This window comes from Pyrus communis, chromosome 3 (assembly GCF_963583255.1).
Source record: "Pyrus communis chromosome 3, drPyrComm1.1, whole genome shotgun sequence".
Classification (NCBI taxonomy): domain Eukaryota; kingdom Viridiplantae; phylum Streptophyta; class Magnoliopsida; order Rosales; family Rosaceae; genus Pyrus; species Pyrus communis.
Genome location: NC_084805.1, coordinates 23,126,190 through 23,144,324, shown reverse-complemented (window position 1 = coordinate 23,144,324; position 18,135 = coordinate 23,126,190). Strand labels below are relative to the sequence as shown.

The 18,135-nt window shown below is 36.4% G+C and overlaps 2 protein-coding genes across 3 annotated transcripts; both read left to right on the top strand.

Annotated features, from left to right (window-relative positions):
* The first annotated feature begins 301 nt into the window (after positions 1-301).
* On the top strand, positions 302-5,264 carry LOC137730306 (uncharacterized). 2 transcript variants are annotated; one of them, XM_068469375.1, is made up of 8 exons: positions 302-768; positions 862-914; positions 1,037-1,096; positions 1,202-1,279; positions 2,393-2,522; positions 2,731-2,783; positions 3,709-3,908; positions 4,852-5,264. In XM_068469375.1, exons 1-8 carry the CDS (start codon positions 444-446, stop codon positions 4,922-4,924), a joined length of 972 nt encoding a protein of 323 aa, XP_068325476.1. In that variant the 5' UTR covers positions 302-443; the 3' UTR covers positions 4,925-5,264. The 2 variants fall into 2 exon arrangements, with proteins under 2 accessions (XP_068325476.1, XP_068325475.1); XM_068469374.1 differs by having other exon boundaries at positions 306-768; positions 3,709-3,894.
* A 5,642-nt stretch (positions 5,265-10,906) lies between these two features.
* On the top strand, positions 10,907-12,783 carry LOC137728466 (protein SOMBRERO-like). The gene is made up of 3 exons (XM_068467246.1): positions 10,907-11,118; positions 11,289-11,569; positions 11,876-12,783. The coding sequence occupies exons 1-3, from the start codon at positions 10,947-10,949 to the stop codon at positions 12,530-12,532; spliced, it is 1,110 nt and encodes a 369-aa protein (XP_068323347.1). The 5' UTR covers positions 10,907-10,946; the 3' UTR covers positions 12,533-12,783.
* The last annotated feature ends 5,352 nt before the right edge of the window (positions 12,784-18,135 follow it).

Genomic DNA, 18,135 nt, shown 5'->3' with positions numbered 1-18,135 from the left:
ATACGTTATTTAATAAAGAAAAAACATATGTCCCAACAAAAAAAAGTCATGGTCCTAACTCCAAAAAAAGCATGTTAAAATTACAATGGTGTTAAGTTGCTTGAATTCATTCACTAAATGACATACCAGAATGAAACTAAATGTTTTAAGTGCTCAATCCAACTGCTTGCCACATTTTAGTTCTGGGTTCGCTGAAATGTTCAGCAAACCAGCACCCGAATAATTAATATATCCTCGGTTGCCCCCTGCCGAACATAGAAAAATAATCTAAATAAAAGTCTGTTCGGTGGTATACAGCCGAACAATTTCCTTACAACAGTTCGGCAGGTGGCCCTGCAGTTTTCTGAGTGACCACATCCATTGAAAATACCAAAACCCCAATAGACAAACAGATAAAAAAACAGCGAAGTGAAGCTGCTGGGGCTGGAAGATTGAAGAAAGCAATGGCTCTGTTAATAAATAGCCTGCTAGGCCTACCCGCGCAACAACTCGGTCTGAGTCGAACTCACTCCGCTGCTACGAGTTATCTCAACTATTCACATCGCTGCAGAGCAACATCCTCCATTTCGCTTCGGTTCTGTCATGGGAACCGAAAAGTCAAGACCAAAGCCTCCAACGCAGATAACCAAGAAGTCAAATTGGAAGAGAAAAATGAGGAGGAGGAAGAAGAAGAAGAATTTCGGGTACTGACGGCCATGAAAAGCGGTTTCAACGACATTGTGATCGTCGACACTCCGAAATCGAGAATGCTGCTCCTCGACTCTTCTCGTATGTGTTTCTTTACATATTTTTCCTCAATCCAATTAGTACCCATTATTTTGTTCTGCATTTTTATGTTGTTTTTGTTTTGGGTTCGTGCAGATAATGTGCATAGCATTGTTTACAAGGACCAGAAGTGGACTGCTTCCTACTGGGTAGGTGTATTTAAATGTGTTTATGCACCCAAGTTCGAATCTTCCTTCACGTAGTTTAGATTTGATTAGAGTATCCTCGAATATGTGAAAGAAAGTCTTTGTATTTGTGTTGCATTGTGCAGGATGAGTTTGCTAGCTTGCCTGCTATTGTTCCGAAAGGTCCTATTGCCATCCTTGGTTTGGTAATTCATTTCAGTTTGAACAAATGTTGGGTATCTTGTGAAATAGCTTTTGTATTGTAACTAGTGATTTCCTGACCACAAGTGTTGTTGAATTGTTCAAGTCAGGGTGGTGGAACAGCTGCTCATTTGATGCTCGACTTGTGGCCGTCATTGCAGCTTGAAGGTTGGGAAATTGATCAAATTGTGAGTGTTTTGAAAAGTATTTGACTTGACTTCATAGGTTTGAACTATCTTTTATAATTGCACCACATGAACTACACATATATAAATGAAAGCTTATTCATGACATTGAATTAATATCATGTGGGTATGGTAACTTAAAGAACACATTGGGACTATTGACCAAAGGACTAAAATCGCTTCCCTTCGGTTTAAAGCATTATCTACCAAGACATCTCTACTACTAAGCAGTTCTATGTGCTTCATCTTTATTTCAGTTCTGATGTAATTTGTCCAGTGGCTGCAATTCTATTGCAGCAATGCCAAGATGCTTTAGTGTTGGTCTTATATTCTCTTGTATGGCATTTTTTGTGTAACTATAGGTTATGGGAATCATAAGACTAGGTCGTGGTAATCTTCAAATCGTGTACACCGGAATGAAATCATGTTGAAGGTGTGGGCCTGCTAATGGACAGTTTTCTGTCCATTGTTTAGGAGAGAACATGTAAGGCAGTTCATTGTTCACCCTTGTTCCCTAACTGGTGCTTGAAAATCATATATTCATGGAAAACTAAACAAGTGGCACTGAGATCTAAGGTCTTAGCCTTTAGCGGCACCTTATAAGAACAGTAATCATAACAAATTCTTTCTGGAAGAAATACAGAAACAGAGTATCATGTGCTGAAAATTATTTAGCTGTAAGGAGATTCCTTTTGAAACTTGATAAGTTATGGATATAATTCTTATCTCAAATAGCTGAAAAATATGCCAAACTACTCAAGAAGTCATGAACACAAGGTCAACAACATTTAGATTAACAGTGTAAAGGTCACTGACAAGAAAAATATCACTTAAAAAAATTGCTTGGTCTGCAATAATTTCTTGAAAATGTTACCTTCCGAAGTTGTACTATCTCATCTGTTTAGCTCTGACAGCTAAAGTCGCTATGCAGCATTGTTACTGAATATGTACTTGGACGTGTGATTAGCATGATTAAACTAATATGTAGGATTCGTCATGGTTATAATTTTCAGTTTTTCCATATGTTTAATCTTGGTAAAATCATATTTGCATTTGCTATATGCTAGGATCTGTTCATTGTGAATGCTTCCTTACTCAATATTTTAAAAATTTTAGTTGATTGATAAAGCAAGAGAATATCTTGGGCTGTCTGATCTTGAGAAGCATACTCAAGCTGGTGGCATACTTAACATTCATATTGGCGATGCCCTTTCTCCTTCAGTTAATATTCCTGGAGGATATGCTGGTGAGATCCTTGTCTACATGGCTCATTGTATTACCTGGAGCACATTCTTCTGTTTCTTGGATGTTGTGCACAGATTCAAGGGTTATTTTGTAATTTTTGTACTCATGCATACTTCCCAAGTACATACATTGTTTATGCCTCATTTTTCGCAATTCCCTACAGTTCCGTCCCTAGTGTATTACTAACTTGTTCTTGCAGTAAATATCAGGCATTGTCGTTGACTTGTTTTCTGATGGAAATGTTTTGTCACAGTTGCAAGAGGTATGAAGAATGCTATCTTATCAATCATCTTGTTGTCAAGCCCACTTTTTATGCATAGCTATCTGGATTCTGGAAACATATAGAGAATGCTATCCACTTGAAAAACCTTATTCTGAGTTTCGTTAGAAAGACCTAGAAGTAGTTTTTGAAAGGGTGTAGTGAAATTTCAATGAGAATTTATGCAGAGAATGCAGTTATTTAATCAAGGAATAATGGGAGGAGCAAGGAAATAAGGAGAGAGAAACACCTATGGATTTAGACTCAAAAGAGTCTCCTAGTCATCTTGAATGTGCAGAAGAAATCCTCAAATGGCATTCAGAATACTGCCTTGACTTCGCCAGCCTCAAATGTCATTCAGAATACTGCTTTGACTTGGCCAGAGAAAACAACCCTTGTAAACATGGATATGAGGTTGAAAGGGGAAGCCTTGAAGGACCCATAGGAAAGTGATGTTAAATGTTGTTTAATTTAGGATCAAAATTAGTTGACAGCTTAGTTACAAGGCATCGAAGTTTTAAGATCAATTAAATTGTAAATTTTACAAAAATCAACAGGCTCACACAGTTAAGGACGTTTTGCAGAAGTTTGACTTTAGGGTTTAATACAGCTAATGAAGATTGAAACCAACAAAATGTCCAGCTGTTATGTACGTTCAGGTTACATGTTAAGGTAGGAGCTTGGTAAGTAAGAATATAGATCCTAGAATTTATTCCACCTAATAAGTTTGCTAGGAATGACTACTATGTACCTTCATTGTTGCTAATTATATTGTGGCTATTATTCGTACAGCTGTTCTTTCTTCCACAGTAAGCTATGTTGTATCCAACTGCCTATATGCCTTGATATTTTCGTTGTCATCCATTATGACCACATCACACGTTATCTTGTGTTTTAAGTTATGTTTGTTTTGTATTTTATATGAAAGGTTACAACTTGGTTGGAAATAAAGAATAAATTGATGCCGAATGGCCGCCTAATGGTGAATTGTGGCGGCATAGATGAAGCATCTGATGTCAGAAAGGAAGCAGCTCATCCAAAACATATATCCACCGATGAAAGTTGGCTACAAAATTCTACTATCAAGGCATTATCTAAAGCATTCCCTGGACAAGTAGGGCTTTTTAGGTTGATAATCTTTTGATTAAGTATTTCCAGCTTGCAACATCTAATTACTTATCATTATTGCACTAATTTATTTATTTTACCATATTTACAAACTGAAAGTACGAATTTTACATACTAATTATAACATGAGCATACAAAACTACTGTTACAATGCAATTGCCTTTGAGAAAGATGAGCTATTTTTCTTGTCTATTGAAAATTTTGAAGTCTGAAAATATAATGGGCATGTTTTTCTGTTCAGTGAAACTAGAATGGCTGCAATCCTAATTTAGTTCTCAAGCACCTTCTTTCAAAGTTTTCAACTGTTATTTGCAATCATGGCTGGAACTAACAAGTTCGGTGTTCATGCACCTGTCTCCGTATTTGCATGTGTGCATAAGCACAAAGCTCAATGAACTTGTTAGTGTGTCGTGTTGTTATAAATAATAATAACGATTGAGCTTGTGTTGTTCGGTTAACTTTGAGATCAAATTTAAATGCATTTTTTAGTCAACGGTTACTTAGCTTGGTAATGAAGCTCTGATTATCTGTCTGATTAGTGCTTGTGTTTGAATCTCGTTGTGGTTGGTCATTTCCTTGGTTTAAGGAATTAAGTTTTGAGTAACACTTAACTAGAACAGGTACTTTCAACTGAACATCCGAAGTGTCCTCTGCTGCTAAATATCTAAACATGAAACAGAGAAAACAAGCTAGTATTTACACAATATATATGATCAACTTCAGCTTCTTCCTTACACTCAATTCTGCAAATGTTTATGAGAATTTTGGGTGCCAATTTGTTAATCGTTAATTTGCGCTTCTTGGCTTTTCTGTGCATGCATTCTCCAAGCCGTACATGGTTCTCATTGTCTTCGTTCTGCTCTGAGTAAATCATATTTTTGTTTCCTTTAATAGGTTAATGCCTCTTATAAAGAAGAAAACTCAGAGTTTGATGTTTGAACAGGTTAGCTGGAAGAAAATGCCACAAACTTTTGGTGAAAATTATCTTGCACTTACGGGACCTTTGCCAGAGGTGACTTCATGGTCTGCTGCAGTAACAGGTCCATTGACAGACAGTGTGAAACAATGGAGACCATGCGAACCTTGTTCTTGGAGATAACTACGGTGCATCCCCAAGTCGCACGATCACAAAGAACGCTGCATCCGCTGAGGTTTAATCCGACGAGCAAAGGTTGAAACAGCCTATACCAAGATGTATACATTATCTGTATCTTAAGCTTACAACTTGATTGATTGTAGTAACTTGGTCAATTGAAGATTTGCTCCAATGTATCAGTTTTTGCTCCATGCATCACAAATATATAAGATGAGATGAGATCAAGTGTTAGTGTTACACCTTTTTTATGTCCCTGAATTTTGCACAAAATTTAGATTCTTCAATATGATTGGAAACCAAAGATACGGCAGATACATATGGCGAAGAGAAAATCATGTTGCTCCTGTCCCTTTCCAAGTTTTCATATGGAAAACCATATTTTGACTGAATGCTTGTCATCAGAATCTCAGATGTATCATGACACGTAACCCTATTCGTTTTTTGAAGTTAAGTTTTTATTAATTTGTTTATACAACGATATTTTTACTTAAGAAGAGTAAGACTAAGACAAACAAAAGTAAGCAATAATAATTAGATAATAAATGCATTATTCATTTAGTCAAACTTTAGATTTTTGATCACTTATAAGTGAAGAAAAATATATACGGCATATATCATTAGACTGTAATGCTAATGACGAGTATATTTGATTATGCTAAATTCAGAAGATATATCCAAAGAGGGACGAGCACAAAACGCGCCATAAGAGTGTTCACTTTGCATGCATCTAGGTCGCCATGCAAATTAATTTAGAGCAGAGCAGAGCAGAGAGAGTGGAGTGGTTAATGAGTATTGGAGTTGGAGCTACAACAAGCATCATGGAAATGAGCGTACTATGTGTTTGTGTGTGTGTATGGAACATGATGCGAGGAAGAATAGAAGCTCCCATACTCCATAGGATTCCCATATTATAACATATTTATTGATGAAATTAATGCAACACTTATAAAAGTAGTAGTGTTCGTAAAGGCAACGGCGCCAGTACGTTGTTGCATGTAAACCGTAATTACAATAATTCTTTAACAGAAATGCTAAGGAGAGTCTTTCAAAGTTGGACTTTTTATAAACTCTCAGTCACCTAATAGTTTAACGTTAATTGTCGTACCAATATTATAAAATATTATGTAAAAAACATAAGATGACAAAGAGTTTAAGAAGAGTCGTAGAGTTGAGTTGAGAGAGTCTCCTTAGCTTTGTAACTAACAGTATTGTTGTCATCATTAGAAACACTTTAAAGAATTTAAGGGATCAACTCGGAACCAAAATTTGTTTTTCAAGGACCAAAGTGGTACAACACCTAAAGTTCAGCAGGAAATTTCATAATTAACCCAATTTCCAAAGGCCATATCCAAATTTACATGTTGAGCGTGGAGAATAACTTTGTGGTTTATTTGGACGAATACAAAACTTCTCAAAAATATATATACTTGAAGTTGTAGAGTAATATTAGGAAGAACAAATTTTTTAAATCAAATTTGTAAATTAAACGATGTGGTTGCAGATGATTGAATTATTAATTACGTGTCAATTAACGTGCTTATTTCTTATTGATGATACATCATTTGATTTGTAATTTGATTTAAAAAATTTAATCTCCCGAGCATTATACATACTTGCATGCATATAGGGTTAGACCATGGAAATTAATGGAATTAACTTCCCTGTTGAACATTTCAGCAGGAATTTCTGCTTAAACTCAATCCCGGGTGACACGTGTTCACTTGAGATTGGGTGTAAGCATGACGTCCTGTTGAAATTTCAGCAGCGAAATCTTGTTCGAAATTAATTGGGTGCTGACCAGATCTCCAGAGTCATGAATTAATGATTGTTGGAGGTCCAAAAGCATCATGGAAATGAGCGTTTAGGGTTCATGATGCGAGGAGAATAGAAGCTCCCATGCTCCATAGGATTCCATTCTATATTTGATGAATTTAATGCTGCGAGGGAAGTTTGTAGTAGTGTTCGTAAAGGCAACGGCACCAGCTGTGTTGTTGTATGTAAACAATATATAATTATACAATATATATATACACACATATACATACAAGATCGGTATACACAAAACCAGTAGTACTCCTCTACTGCATAAAGTAATATGCGTATTTATATAATAGAGGAGTATTTATTTGAGAGATTTTTCAATGTGCTCGAAACACGACATTATACGACATATATCATTATATAAGTGGAGGCATTTTTTTTTAAGTATTATTTCACTTATATAATAACATATAGCGTATATGACTGTGTTTTAAAAATACTGAAAAATATCACCATCCATTCAGCGTGTTTGACCAGGAAATATGTGCATATGGAAGATTGCGTGGGAATCCCTTTGGGTCTGAATGGTATTGAAACAAAGCCATCCGAATCCCGGCTCCACGTATTGCATTTGGTATTAAATTAAGCTAATCGAGGCCTTGAATCGTGTATTATGTGTTGAACAAGCACGTGTAAATGCCACGGACTTTAAGGATTCTGCTTTCTTATCGGGCGTATTCATATATGGATTTGGATCCTCCCCTGAGCTAATGAAGAGGATTCTCCTCATCAATCATCATGGATCGTTGAATTTTTATTTAATAGTTACAAACAGGAGGGTCCTTTTAAAATTATAATAATTGTAACCGTTGGATAAAAATCCAACGGCCCACGATAATTGATGAGGATGATCCTCTCCATTAGCTCAGGAGAGGATCCAAATCCTTCATATATAACTAAATATGATATTCCTTCATTTCTTTTTGTTTTATATGTTTTAGTTTTTTGAAACTTTTATCCAACGGTCCACGATAATTGATGAGGAGGATCATCTCCATTAGCTCAGGAGAGAATCCAAATCCTTCATATATAACTAAATATGATATTCCTTCATTTCTTTTTGTTTTATATGTTTTAGTTTTTTGAAACTTTATTACCTCCTAACCCCACAAGGCCAGGAACCGGTCCATTGGGGGAGCTTTTTCCATTCTTATTGAATACGTACTAGATAAATATTTTCTTCTCATATTCTTGTGTTGTTAGATTATGAATTGGTAATTTATTAAATTATTAATCAATTTCACCTTTTATTTGAATATGTAATTTAAATTTATAATCTAACAATATAGATAGTCTCGTAAAATGAGTCGAGTTAGTAATAGAACCTTCATTTATTCATTCAATTATACAAGGACTTTTAATTTTTAAATAGAATAATATGATCAAATAATAAACCCAACGAGTGTTATATATATAAAAAGTAGCAGTTAACTAGTTAGATGAACGAAAGAGTCAATGGTCTAATAGGTTATTAATAGAAACTGAGATATTAAACAAAATTAGAAACCGACATAGTTAGACTGTTGATCACAATGTGACATAGAAGATATAAGCAGTGTATATATATAGAGTTCATACTCTTTAAGGAGAAGTTCCATTCTCCATGGAACTTGTAACAAAATAAAAAACCGACGTTAAACTGTGAATGACATGCACTAGTAGGATTTAGGTGATGTGGTACATTATTACCATCAGGTCAAGTGGATCACCGGAGATATATGTATCTAGCCTTGGCTTTGGTTGCAATCGGTAGGACACACCATATATTTTCATCAGTTTCGGGTGGTTTTTATGGTTTCTTTTACGGATCAACACTTAATAGTTTATAGTTCTGCCTAGGATCCGGGATCATTATATGCATCGGAGTCCTGGATCACGGTCGTCGATTGCATGCAGCACGGCACCCCATTACCCTAAAACAATGCCAATATGGCAATGGGGGTGGATAAATAAGTAATATGGCATGTATGCACGTTTTGAACAACTAAATTAGGAACCTATCAAGTTTCTCACTTGCACTGAATTTGATGCAAATTTTGTCACTTGATGAACGCGTTTCAGGGCACTCAGTCGATGACCCATCCTTTGAGTTTGACCGCAGCTTTTAAAAAAAAATTCTAGCTTCTATAAGTTAAACTAATAATTAAATGGAGCATGAAAGGAACTAGTGCAATGTAGCTATATAATTATAAATAAGGTATTTTTACGAATAATATTTGGGCAAAAGGGTCACATGGTTTTAAAAAAGATCAGATATGAACAAGGTTTGGAATATAAAGGAATGAAAGAAAGAATTCTGTAATTCCTCTTTGACCCTGACCAAGTACTGTACATGAGCATGTGTAACTGAAGACAAATGGATAAAACTGGATTGAAAAAGACGAAAAATATTATTTAAAATTGAGAAAGAAGAAAAATTTGATTGTACTAAATGGGAATAAATTGACAGTTTTGCAGATTTTCTTCATCTGAATGAGGCGATATTGAGGATTAAGGTCTCCCGTTCAATGGACATTTACCAAATCCCCTTCACATCATACCCTCACGAGAAAACAAGACACCGCCCCCCTCATACATTATTAACTTACCAAAATTTACACCCTTTTTTCATTTCATACGTTAAGTTAAATAGTAATGTTAGGAATACTGCATAATTATATCATATTAGTGTACTAAATGATGTGGCAAGTAATTACTACAACTAATATTCGATCAGATAAATTCATTAATTAACGTGATATATATACATCACTTGGCTCATTACATGGTACACCAATGTGATACAAAAATGCAACCTCCCTAACATTTCCTAAGTTAAAGGAAATGATATAGAGATCGTGTTTTGGTACCACATAGATATTCCATTGTGATAAGTTATGTAAACAAATCATGTCAATCGATATATTTATCTTATTAGATGTTGTGCATCATTTGTCCCCTCATGCAGTACAAAAAAGTTATCTCCTTGACATTACTAATCATTAACTTAATTATTTTCTACTTTCATTTTCTTCTATTCCGTATTTCATAACAGTAACACTAGTTGTAAATAGATGAGGGCTAACACCTTTGGATACACAAAATTGACAAACTTTCTAACACATCTTCCAATACAGGTGGAAGACTCACATGTATTGCTAGTGTGTCAATAAGTATGTTAATTTTGTGTATGCAAATAAATTAAGAAAACTATTATTAGCACTCTAAAATTTTATTCTACACTCCTGACAAATATGTTTTTCTTTCTAATTATTAAAAATTTGGAGTGTAAAATAAAAATTTTGAAGTGCCAATAACAATACCATGGCGTAATAGTTTTTATATTGCTTATTGTTTGTTTCTTTATTTCTGTGCCCGTCTTCTTCTGTCAGAAGGAAGGCTTTAAACTCATCTATAACTCTCTCTCTCTCTCTCTCTCTCTCTCTCTCTCTCTCAACCTAGCTACGACATCGTGCCCTTGAAGCGTAGAAATCTGCAGTATTGCTTGCTCTCTCAGCTGTCTGCCTTTTTCCTGCGTTACCGGTTGTCTTCATTTCTTTGTGTCTGAGGGAATTTGGGAAGCCTTTCTAGCTAGCTACCGCAAAAAGGTATGCTACCTGCTTTTTGTTCTCTCTCTTCCTGCATCTTTACACTTTATATGGTTCCCTTCTTCTTTTCTTTCTTTTTTCCCAGCTTTATTTCGACCTATATCTCTTATTGATTACGTTTGAAGCTTATTTTGTCTTGTTTACAACTATGTATGTGAAGTTTTTCTCCAATTAAACCCTAATATTAGTGATAAATTAATAAATAAGTATTTACTTGGATTTCTAGGTCTTACATCTCATGGGACTTCTAGGTTGTATCGTAACTAATTTCCTTTGCTTACATACAACTAAAAACAAACATGTTTACTTTGGGGGATGAAACTCCATAGAATATGATGTAAGGGTTAATTATAAAGGTTTTTAGGGATTTTGTTAACTTTGGGGGATAAAAATCCATGGAATCTGAACAAATTTGTTTGAACGAGAGTGCAATTAATTAGTTCCTTTTAAATTCTACAAATAATATCATGCATGCCTTTCTTTTTCAGGGTGCAAATTTACATATAAATCTGCATATATATATCAAGGAGGAGGATGATGGCTGCAGGAAATGGACAATTGACGGTTCCTCCAGGGTTTCGATTCCATCCGACAGATGAGGAGCTTCTCTACTATTACCTCAGGAAGAAAGTGTCTTATGAAGCCATCGACCTTGATGTTATTAGGGAGGTGGATCTCAACAAACTTGAACCCTGGGACCTCAAGGGTGAGATGTTTTTTCACAAAATAAGCTGTTCTTAACACTTCAAAAAAGTCGTTGTACACTCCATATGTCCAAATGCAATTTCTTTCTTATATTTCTACATATCCTGAGCTCATTACACAGACATATACGACTGTAAATTTTGGTAATAATTGTTAATTTTGTGCATGCAGAGAAATGCAGAATAGGGTCAGGGCCTCAGAATGACTGGTACTTCTTCAGCCACAAGGATAAGAAATATCCAACAGGAACTCGTACAAACCGCGCAACCACAGCTGGGTTTTGGAAGGCAACTGGGAGAGACAAAGCGATCCACCTCACCAGTTCCAAGAGAATTGGCATGAGGAAAACCCTAGTCTTTTACACTGGCCGTGCTCCCCATGGCCAAAAGACCGACTGGATCATGCACGAGTATCGCCTCGAAGATGACAACATTACTGCTGATCAAGTTCAGGTAAAATATTGAAGTACAATTAATGTTTAAACACCACATTTTTTATTAGACTGCTTGACTGAATCACATTATATATGAGATGGAGAATAATTTCTGCACAGTTTTTCAGTTCAAATGTCGAATGGAAGAAGGTGTGCGTCTAAAAAAGTGTGAAAATCCATTTCCCTTATGTGATACATGATGTGTCAATTTATGAATGTTAATTTGATGCAACAAGTGAATCTGATTGCATGTCACATCAAATAATGCGGTTTACTCGTGTCGATATTCGAAATAACTAATATGTTATACTTTAATTTGATTCAGCAGGAAGATGGGTGGGTGGTATGTAGGGTTTTCAAGAAGAAGAATCACAACAGAGGTTATCAACCAGAATTTGCTCATCATCAAGATCATCAAGATCATCAAGACCACGATCACTTCACGAACATGAAGGCAAGTGGTTCTCATGCCCCGATACTACTAGATCATCAGCAAAAACAAAATCACCATCATCTGGAAGGACTATATGATTATCCTGGTAGCTTTGATCACGCTGGATCCATGCACCTCCCACAGCTGTTCAGTCCAGAGTCGGCTGTCGCTGCTTCATCCTTTGTATCACCACACAATATCAACTTGAACACGATGGACATTCAGTGTTCCCAAAACCTGTTAAGGCTAACATCCGCCGCCGCCGCGGCAGCTGCAGCAGCATCTGGTAGTTGTGGACTCGTGCAACAGCAGGAGAGGTCCTTCATCAGTGGTGGTGATTGGTCATTCTTGGACAAGGTCCTTGCATCTCATCAGAACCTTGATATTAATCACTCAACGTCGCAAACCAAATGCAACCCTTCTTCATCGACTCAACAACTTAGTAACTCTCATGATCATGATCATGTGGGTACTTCATCATCAACGCAGCAGAGATTCCCATTTCAATACCTTGGGTGCGGAACTGACTTCTTAAAATTTTCCAAGTAGCTAGCTAAGGCGGCTAGGGCTCTACGAACCCGCAAAGTCGCGGATCGATGGATACAGTCACTTCATGCATGGATGGATGTCCATCCTATATCATTAAGCTGTGCGGCAGTCTTTTTCAGTCTTAATTTGTATGTTAGTTATGTTACAAATTTGGCTCAGATTCTATATCCTTTCCTAATTAATTTATTACTTCTCCTTTGGCATCAAAATGTATATAACTAAATTCAAAGAAGAACAAGATTCTCTTTCAAAAATACCTGGTAGCTTCCAATATATATATTTTTTAAATTTAATTATTCTAGCTCGTTTGAAATAAATTTCCATTACTACAAGAAAAACAGATTACAACCACTAAAATTCACAAATTGAGGTGGGTATAAAAGACATATCAATAGCTAATCAAGTAATTAAAAGACATATCAATGGCTACTGATTGTCTTCTAACCCACCTTATTATGTACAACTAATATTAGTGACTACTGCTAGTTTGTTTTAGTGCATATAATTAGTGACTACTGCTAGTTTATTTTAGTGAATATAAATTTATGTACATTCTTTTCTTTTAGGTAGCTAGTGTTAGGTTCTACACGATCTTCGATATATTTCTTGTCAAATTCGGGCATAACTTGCGGATTGAAGGTCGAACCATGTCCATGTGCATGTGTTAGAGTATAAGTGTATTAGCAGAAATATATTTGATTGTTTTATTTGTTTAAATCAGAGCCCTTGAATTACATTTCCAATGGATGCTCAAATTAAGTTAGAGTAAGTGATGTAGTGTGACACATGTAACTATCTCATAGGATAGATAACATGGAGGGCTGAGATCATTTCCTTTTGTTAGAGGAAAGAGAGTGGTTCAGTTGCAACGGTAATATCCGATTGCTTTTGTAGAGAGAATATTGGAGAAATGAAATCAGTTGTGCAATCATCATAGTGAATGCTCTCTGTGATTCTTCATCTCTTTCTTTTTCTTCTAGAAATTCATACAATCTCCATTGATTCAGTGCACAAACCTATAATCTAACATCACCTCAGAGCCAGGTTGCATCATTTGCAACTGGGCATGAATCTATGAAGCTTGCACGAAGAACTCGAATTGATCGTCAAGCTCTATTACTGAAGAAAATTCAGAGAAGAAATCTTAGTGACCTTGAATCATGTCTCATATGGCTGGATCGAGTGGTGCTGATCTTCGAGCATTGATGTTCAATGGAGACAACTTTGATTTCTAGTAGATTCGGATGAAGACCATATTCTGGTCTCACGAACTCTAGGACATCGTCGAGAAGGGTTTCCCTACTTCCGCGAAGAAGGATGAAGAACTTATAGAAGCTGAGAGCAAGCTATTGAAGGAGAACATCGTCAAAGATGCAAAGGCACTTAGAATCATCCAAGGGGTGGGTTTCGATCAGATCTTCCCGAGAATCGCCATCCAAGAGACTGCAAATTTTGCTTGGAATGTCCTGAAACAAGAATTTGTGGGAGATAAACAAGTAAGAGCTGTGAAACTCCAAGGCTTACGCTGTGATTTTGAGTATACTAGAATGGGTGAGAATGAAGCTTTCTTTGCATATCTAGTTAGATTGTTTGATTTGTTCAGTCAAATGAGGAGTTATGGTGAAGATATTAGTAATCAAAGAATTGTTCAAAAATTGCTGATAAGCTTACCTAGATCTTATGATAGTATTGCCTCTGTGATTGAAAATACTAAGGATCTAAAGACTGTTGATGTTCAAGATGTTGTGGCTATACTAAATGGGTATGAACAAAGATTGATAGGCATGATGAGATTCAAACTGAGAAGGCATTTGTTAGTCTCAATATTGCTCCAAAACAAAATAAGCATAATGGGAATTAAGGGTTCAAGCCACAGAAAAATTGGAAATCAAATGGGAAGAAATGAGATAATAGACCTGCAAATCAAGCTGGAAGAGTTGCAGGTACCTCTGAAGGAGCTAAGAATCCTTGTATACACTATGATAAATTGCATTTTGGTGAATGTTGGTTTAAGGATAAGCCTAGATGCCATAATTGCCATAAGTTGGGACATATTGCAAAAGATTGTCGTGGCAAAAAGGAGAAAGCTAACCAACATGTAAACTTTGTTAACCAAGTCAATGACACTCCTACAATGTTTTATGCCTGTAACAATGTCATTGTGAAGAAATGTGAAGACATATGGTATGTGGATAGTGGATGCAGCAACCACATAACTGGAATGGAGGATTTATTGGTTGACATTGATAGAGCAATGACTGTTAAAATTGAAATAGGCACTGATCAGCTCATTGATGTCACAAACAAGGGAAATTTGGTGGTTGAAACCAAAATGGGGAGAAGGTATATCAAAGAGGTAATGTTAGTTCCAGGGTTGAAAGAAAATTTGCCCAGTGTAGGGCAAATGATGGAACAGTTACTTTCTGGTGTTTGGTGGTACAAATGCAAAGATATATAATGATTGCTCTCTGTCAAACTTGGTAGCCAAGATACCAATGAAAGGAAATAGGAGTTTTCCCTTGAAACTTTAACCTGAGATGCATATTGCTCTAAAAGTTGGTGTGCGCCAATCCTCTATGATCTGGCACAGGAGGTTAGGGTAATTAAATATGGGTAGTCTGAAGCAACTCAAAGAACAAGATATGGTATTGGGAATGCCTGATCTCAAGTTGACAGATGAGATACGTGCAGGATGTGCCCTTGGGAAACATTGCAAAGATGCATTTCCAAAGGAAGCATCATGGATGACTTCTCTTCCTCTAGAACTCATTCACTCAGATATCTATGGGCCTATGCAAACTCCTACTAAGGCTGGGAATAGGTATTTCCTTACCTTTATATATCACTGCACTCGAATGTGTTGGGTTTATTTCTTGAGAAACAAGTCTGAGGTGTTTGGTATATTCAAGAAGTTTAAGGCCACAGTTGAGTTACAAAGTGGTTACCAGTTAAAGAAGTTAATGAGTGATAGAGGAGGAAAGTATACATCTGTTGAATTCAGAGAGTTTTGTGAAGAAATGGGTATGGAAAGACAGCTAACAGTGGCCTACACACCACAACAAAATGGTGTATGTAGAGTTCTTTAATTCAATTCATGAAATGATATGTTATCTCACTGATTGATTAACGTAATTAAATATTATTATTGTGCTTCGTGATTCATTGATATGTTACAAGCTATGGATTGGGATATAATGTTGGAAGCATAATGATTGGTATGATGAAGTGAAATGTGATTTGACTTCGGTATTGGAAATGGTTGTGACATGTGATTGTAATGCATATTGAATTGCTTGGGAGATGTGAGGTCTAGTAATGGACCGATAACCCATTGTGATGTGGATTTGTTGCTCGATATTGTTTCGTTTCGTTGAGTTTTCGTGAATTGAGTAACTTGAATCATGTCTTGCTCATTTGAGCCGTTCTTATGCTTCTTGGACTTCCGTTCAGTTCTGTTGTGTGGTTCGGAACTGAGTTCTGCTTGGATTCCGTTGAGTGATGGTCTGGAATCCCTTCTACTCCGCGATTCTGTTGAGTGATGGTCCAGAATCATATCCTGATTTGGATTCCGTTGAGTGATGGTCCGGAATCCCCTTTGATGCCTTGGTTCCGTTGGGTGGTCCAAAATTCCCTTTTTCAAAGATGTAGTCTTCAGCTGAAATTCCCTTTGATGCCCACGCGTTTCGACGTGTTGTATGTGTTATTGATGATGTGATGGTTGGCATTATTAATTGACGGGATTGTGGAATGACGTTGGATATGAGTGTGGTTATTATAAGTATTTTAGTTGATTAATATTTCTAGAGAATAATATGTACTTTGTTTAATTCTTAAATATGTTACATGCTATGAAATGCGATTTTATGTGGGAAACGTGATGATTTATATGATGGATGAAGTGGAAATGTTAATCGTCATGTGTGATTGTTATGTTGGATATCATTGTTATTGTTATGATTAGACTTGTTGATAAATGTGGCTAGAGAATGGTATTGTACATCGTTGGTTCTTTGAAATGATATATGTTGTGAATTGCGGTATCATGTTGCGACATAATGACCTATATATTGATGGAGGGGAAATCATGATTTTCAGGTGGGTTTGTTATGTAACCCTGAGTCTAGTAATTTCATGCTTGTCAAGTTCTATTGATCGATTGAGAAATGTTATACCTTTCAACTTAATTGGACTGTGTTATATGTCAATTATTGTGCATGACGAACTACGAATGGCTTGATCCCTGTTTAGGGTACCTAGGCAGTCTAACGGGGAGGTTAGATGTAGCCATAATGCATACGAAAAATAACTATGTGATTCGATTATTGAGTTGTGCTTGCCCATATCCCGGAGGTGGGGTATGATAGTTACGGATTTTTGGTGACGTCACGTGTCAATTATAGACGTATGTCGGGGTTAGGGCGTGACAACTTTTATGATGTAGTCGGCAGTCTAACGGGGAGGTTAGATGCAGCCATAATGCATACGAAAAATAACTATACGATTCGATTATTGAGTTGTGCTTGCCCATATCCCAGATGTGGGGTATGATAGTTACGGATTTTTGGTGACGTCACGTGTTAATTCTGGATGTCTGTCGGGGTTGGGGCGTGACAGTGTAGCTGAGAGGAAGAATAGAACCATAGTGGAAATGGCAAAATGTATGATGGTTGAGAAAGGTGTTCCATTTGATTTCTAAGCAAAAGCTGTCAACACAGCAGTGCATATCTTGGATAGATGTCCCACTAAGTCTCTTGATAAGAAGACCCCCTTTAAGGCATATAGTGGGAGGAAACCAAGAATCAAACACTTGAAGATCTTTGGTTCTATATGTTATGCCCACATTCCAAGTCATCTTAGACATAAGCTAGATGAAACCAGTGTTAAATACATTTTCTTAGGGTGTGGCATATGTGAGAAAGGTTATAGACTTTATGACCTTGTTTCAAAGAAGATAATTGTGTCAAGGGATGCGATATTTGATGAAAATGCTTGTTGGGATTTGAAATCTCAATCTGAGATGAACATCAGTGTACCAATGCCTGAAGTGGGAATATGTGAACAAATGGAAGAAGGAAGTTCAAGTGACACATGTGATGTAAATGATGAGTCTCTGATACCAGCATCTGAAACTTATGAATCAATTGAAAATGGCTTAAGATTGGTTCCAATGTAGAATAGTACAGGTCTCCAAGACTATGATCACACTTCATTGAAGTTCAAAAGCTTGACAGAAGTGTATGCAAAATGCAACTTATGCATAGTTGAGCCTGAGAACTTTGAGGAGGCAGCAAAAGATGAGTCGTGGCAAAAGGCCATAGAAGCAGAACTTGCTATGATATAGAAGAATTGCACTTGGGAACTTATTGACATACCATTTGATAAGCCAGTAGTGGGTGTCAAGTGGATCTACAAAACAAAATTAAACCTATATGAGACTATACAGAAGAATAAGGCAAGGTTGGTTGCTAAGGGATACTCTCAAAAGTCTGGGGTCGACTTCAATGAGATATTTGCCCATGTGGCAAGGCTTGACACTATTAGAACTCTAATTGGACTTGCTGCACAGAAAGGTTGGAAACTGTTCCAACTTGATGTAAAATCTA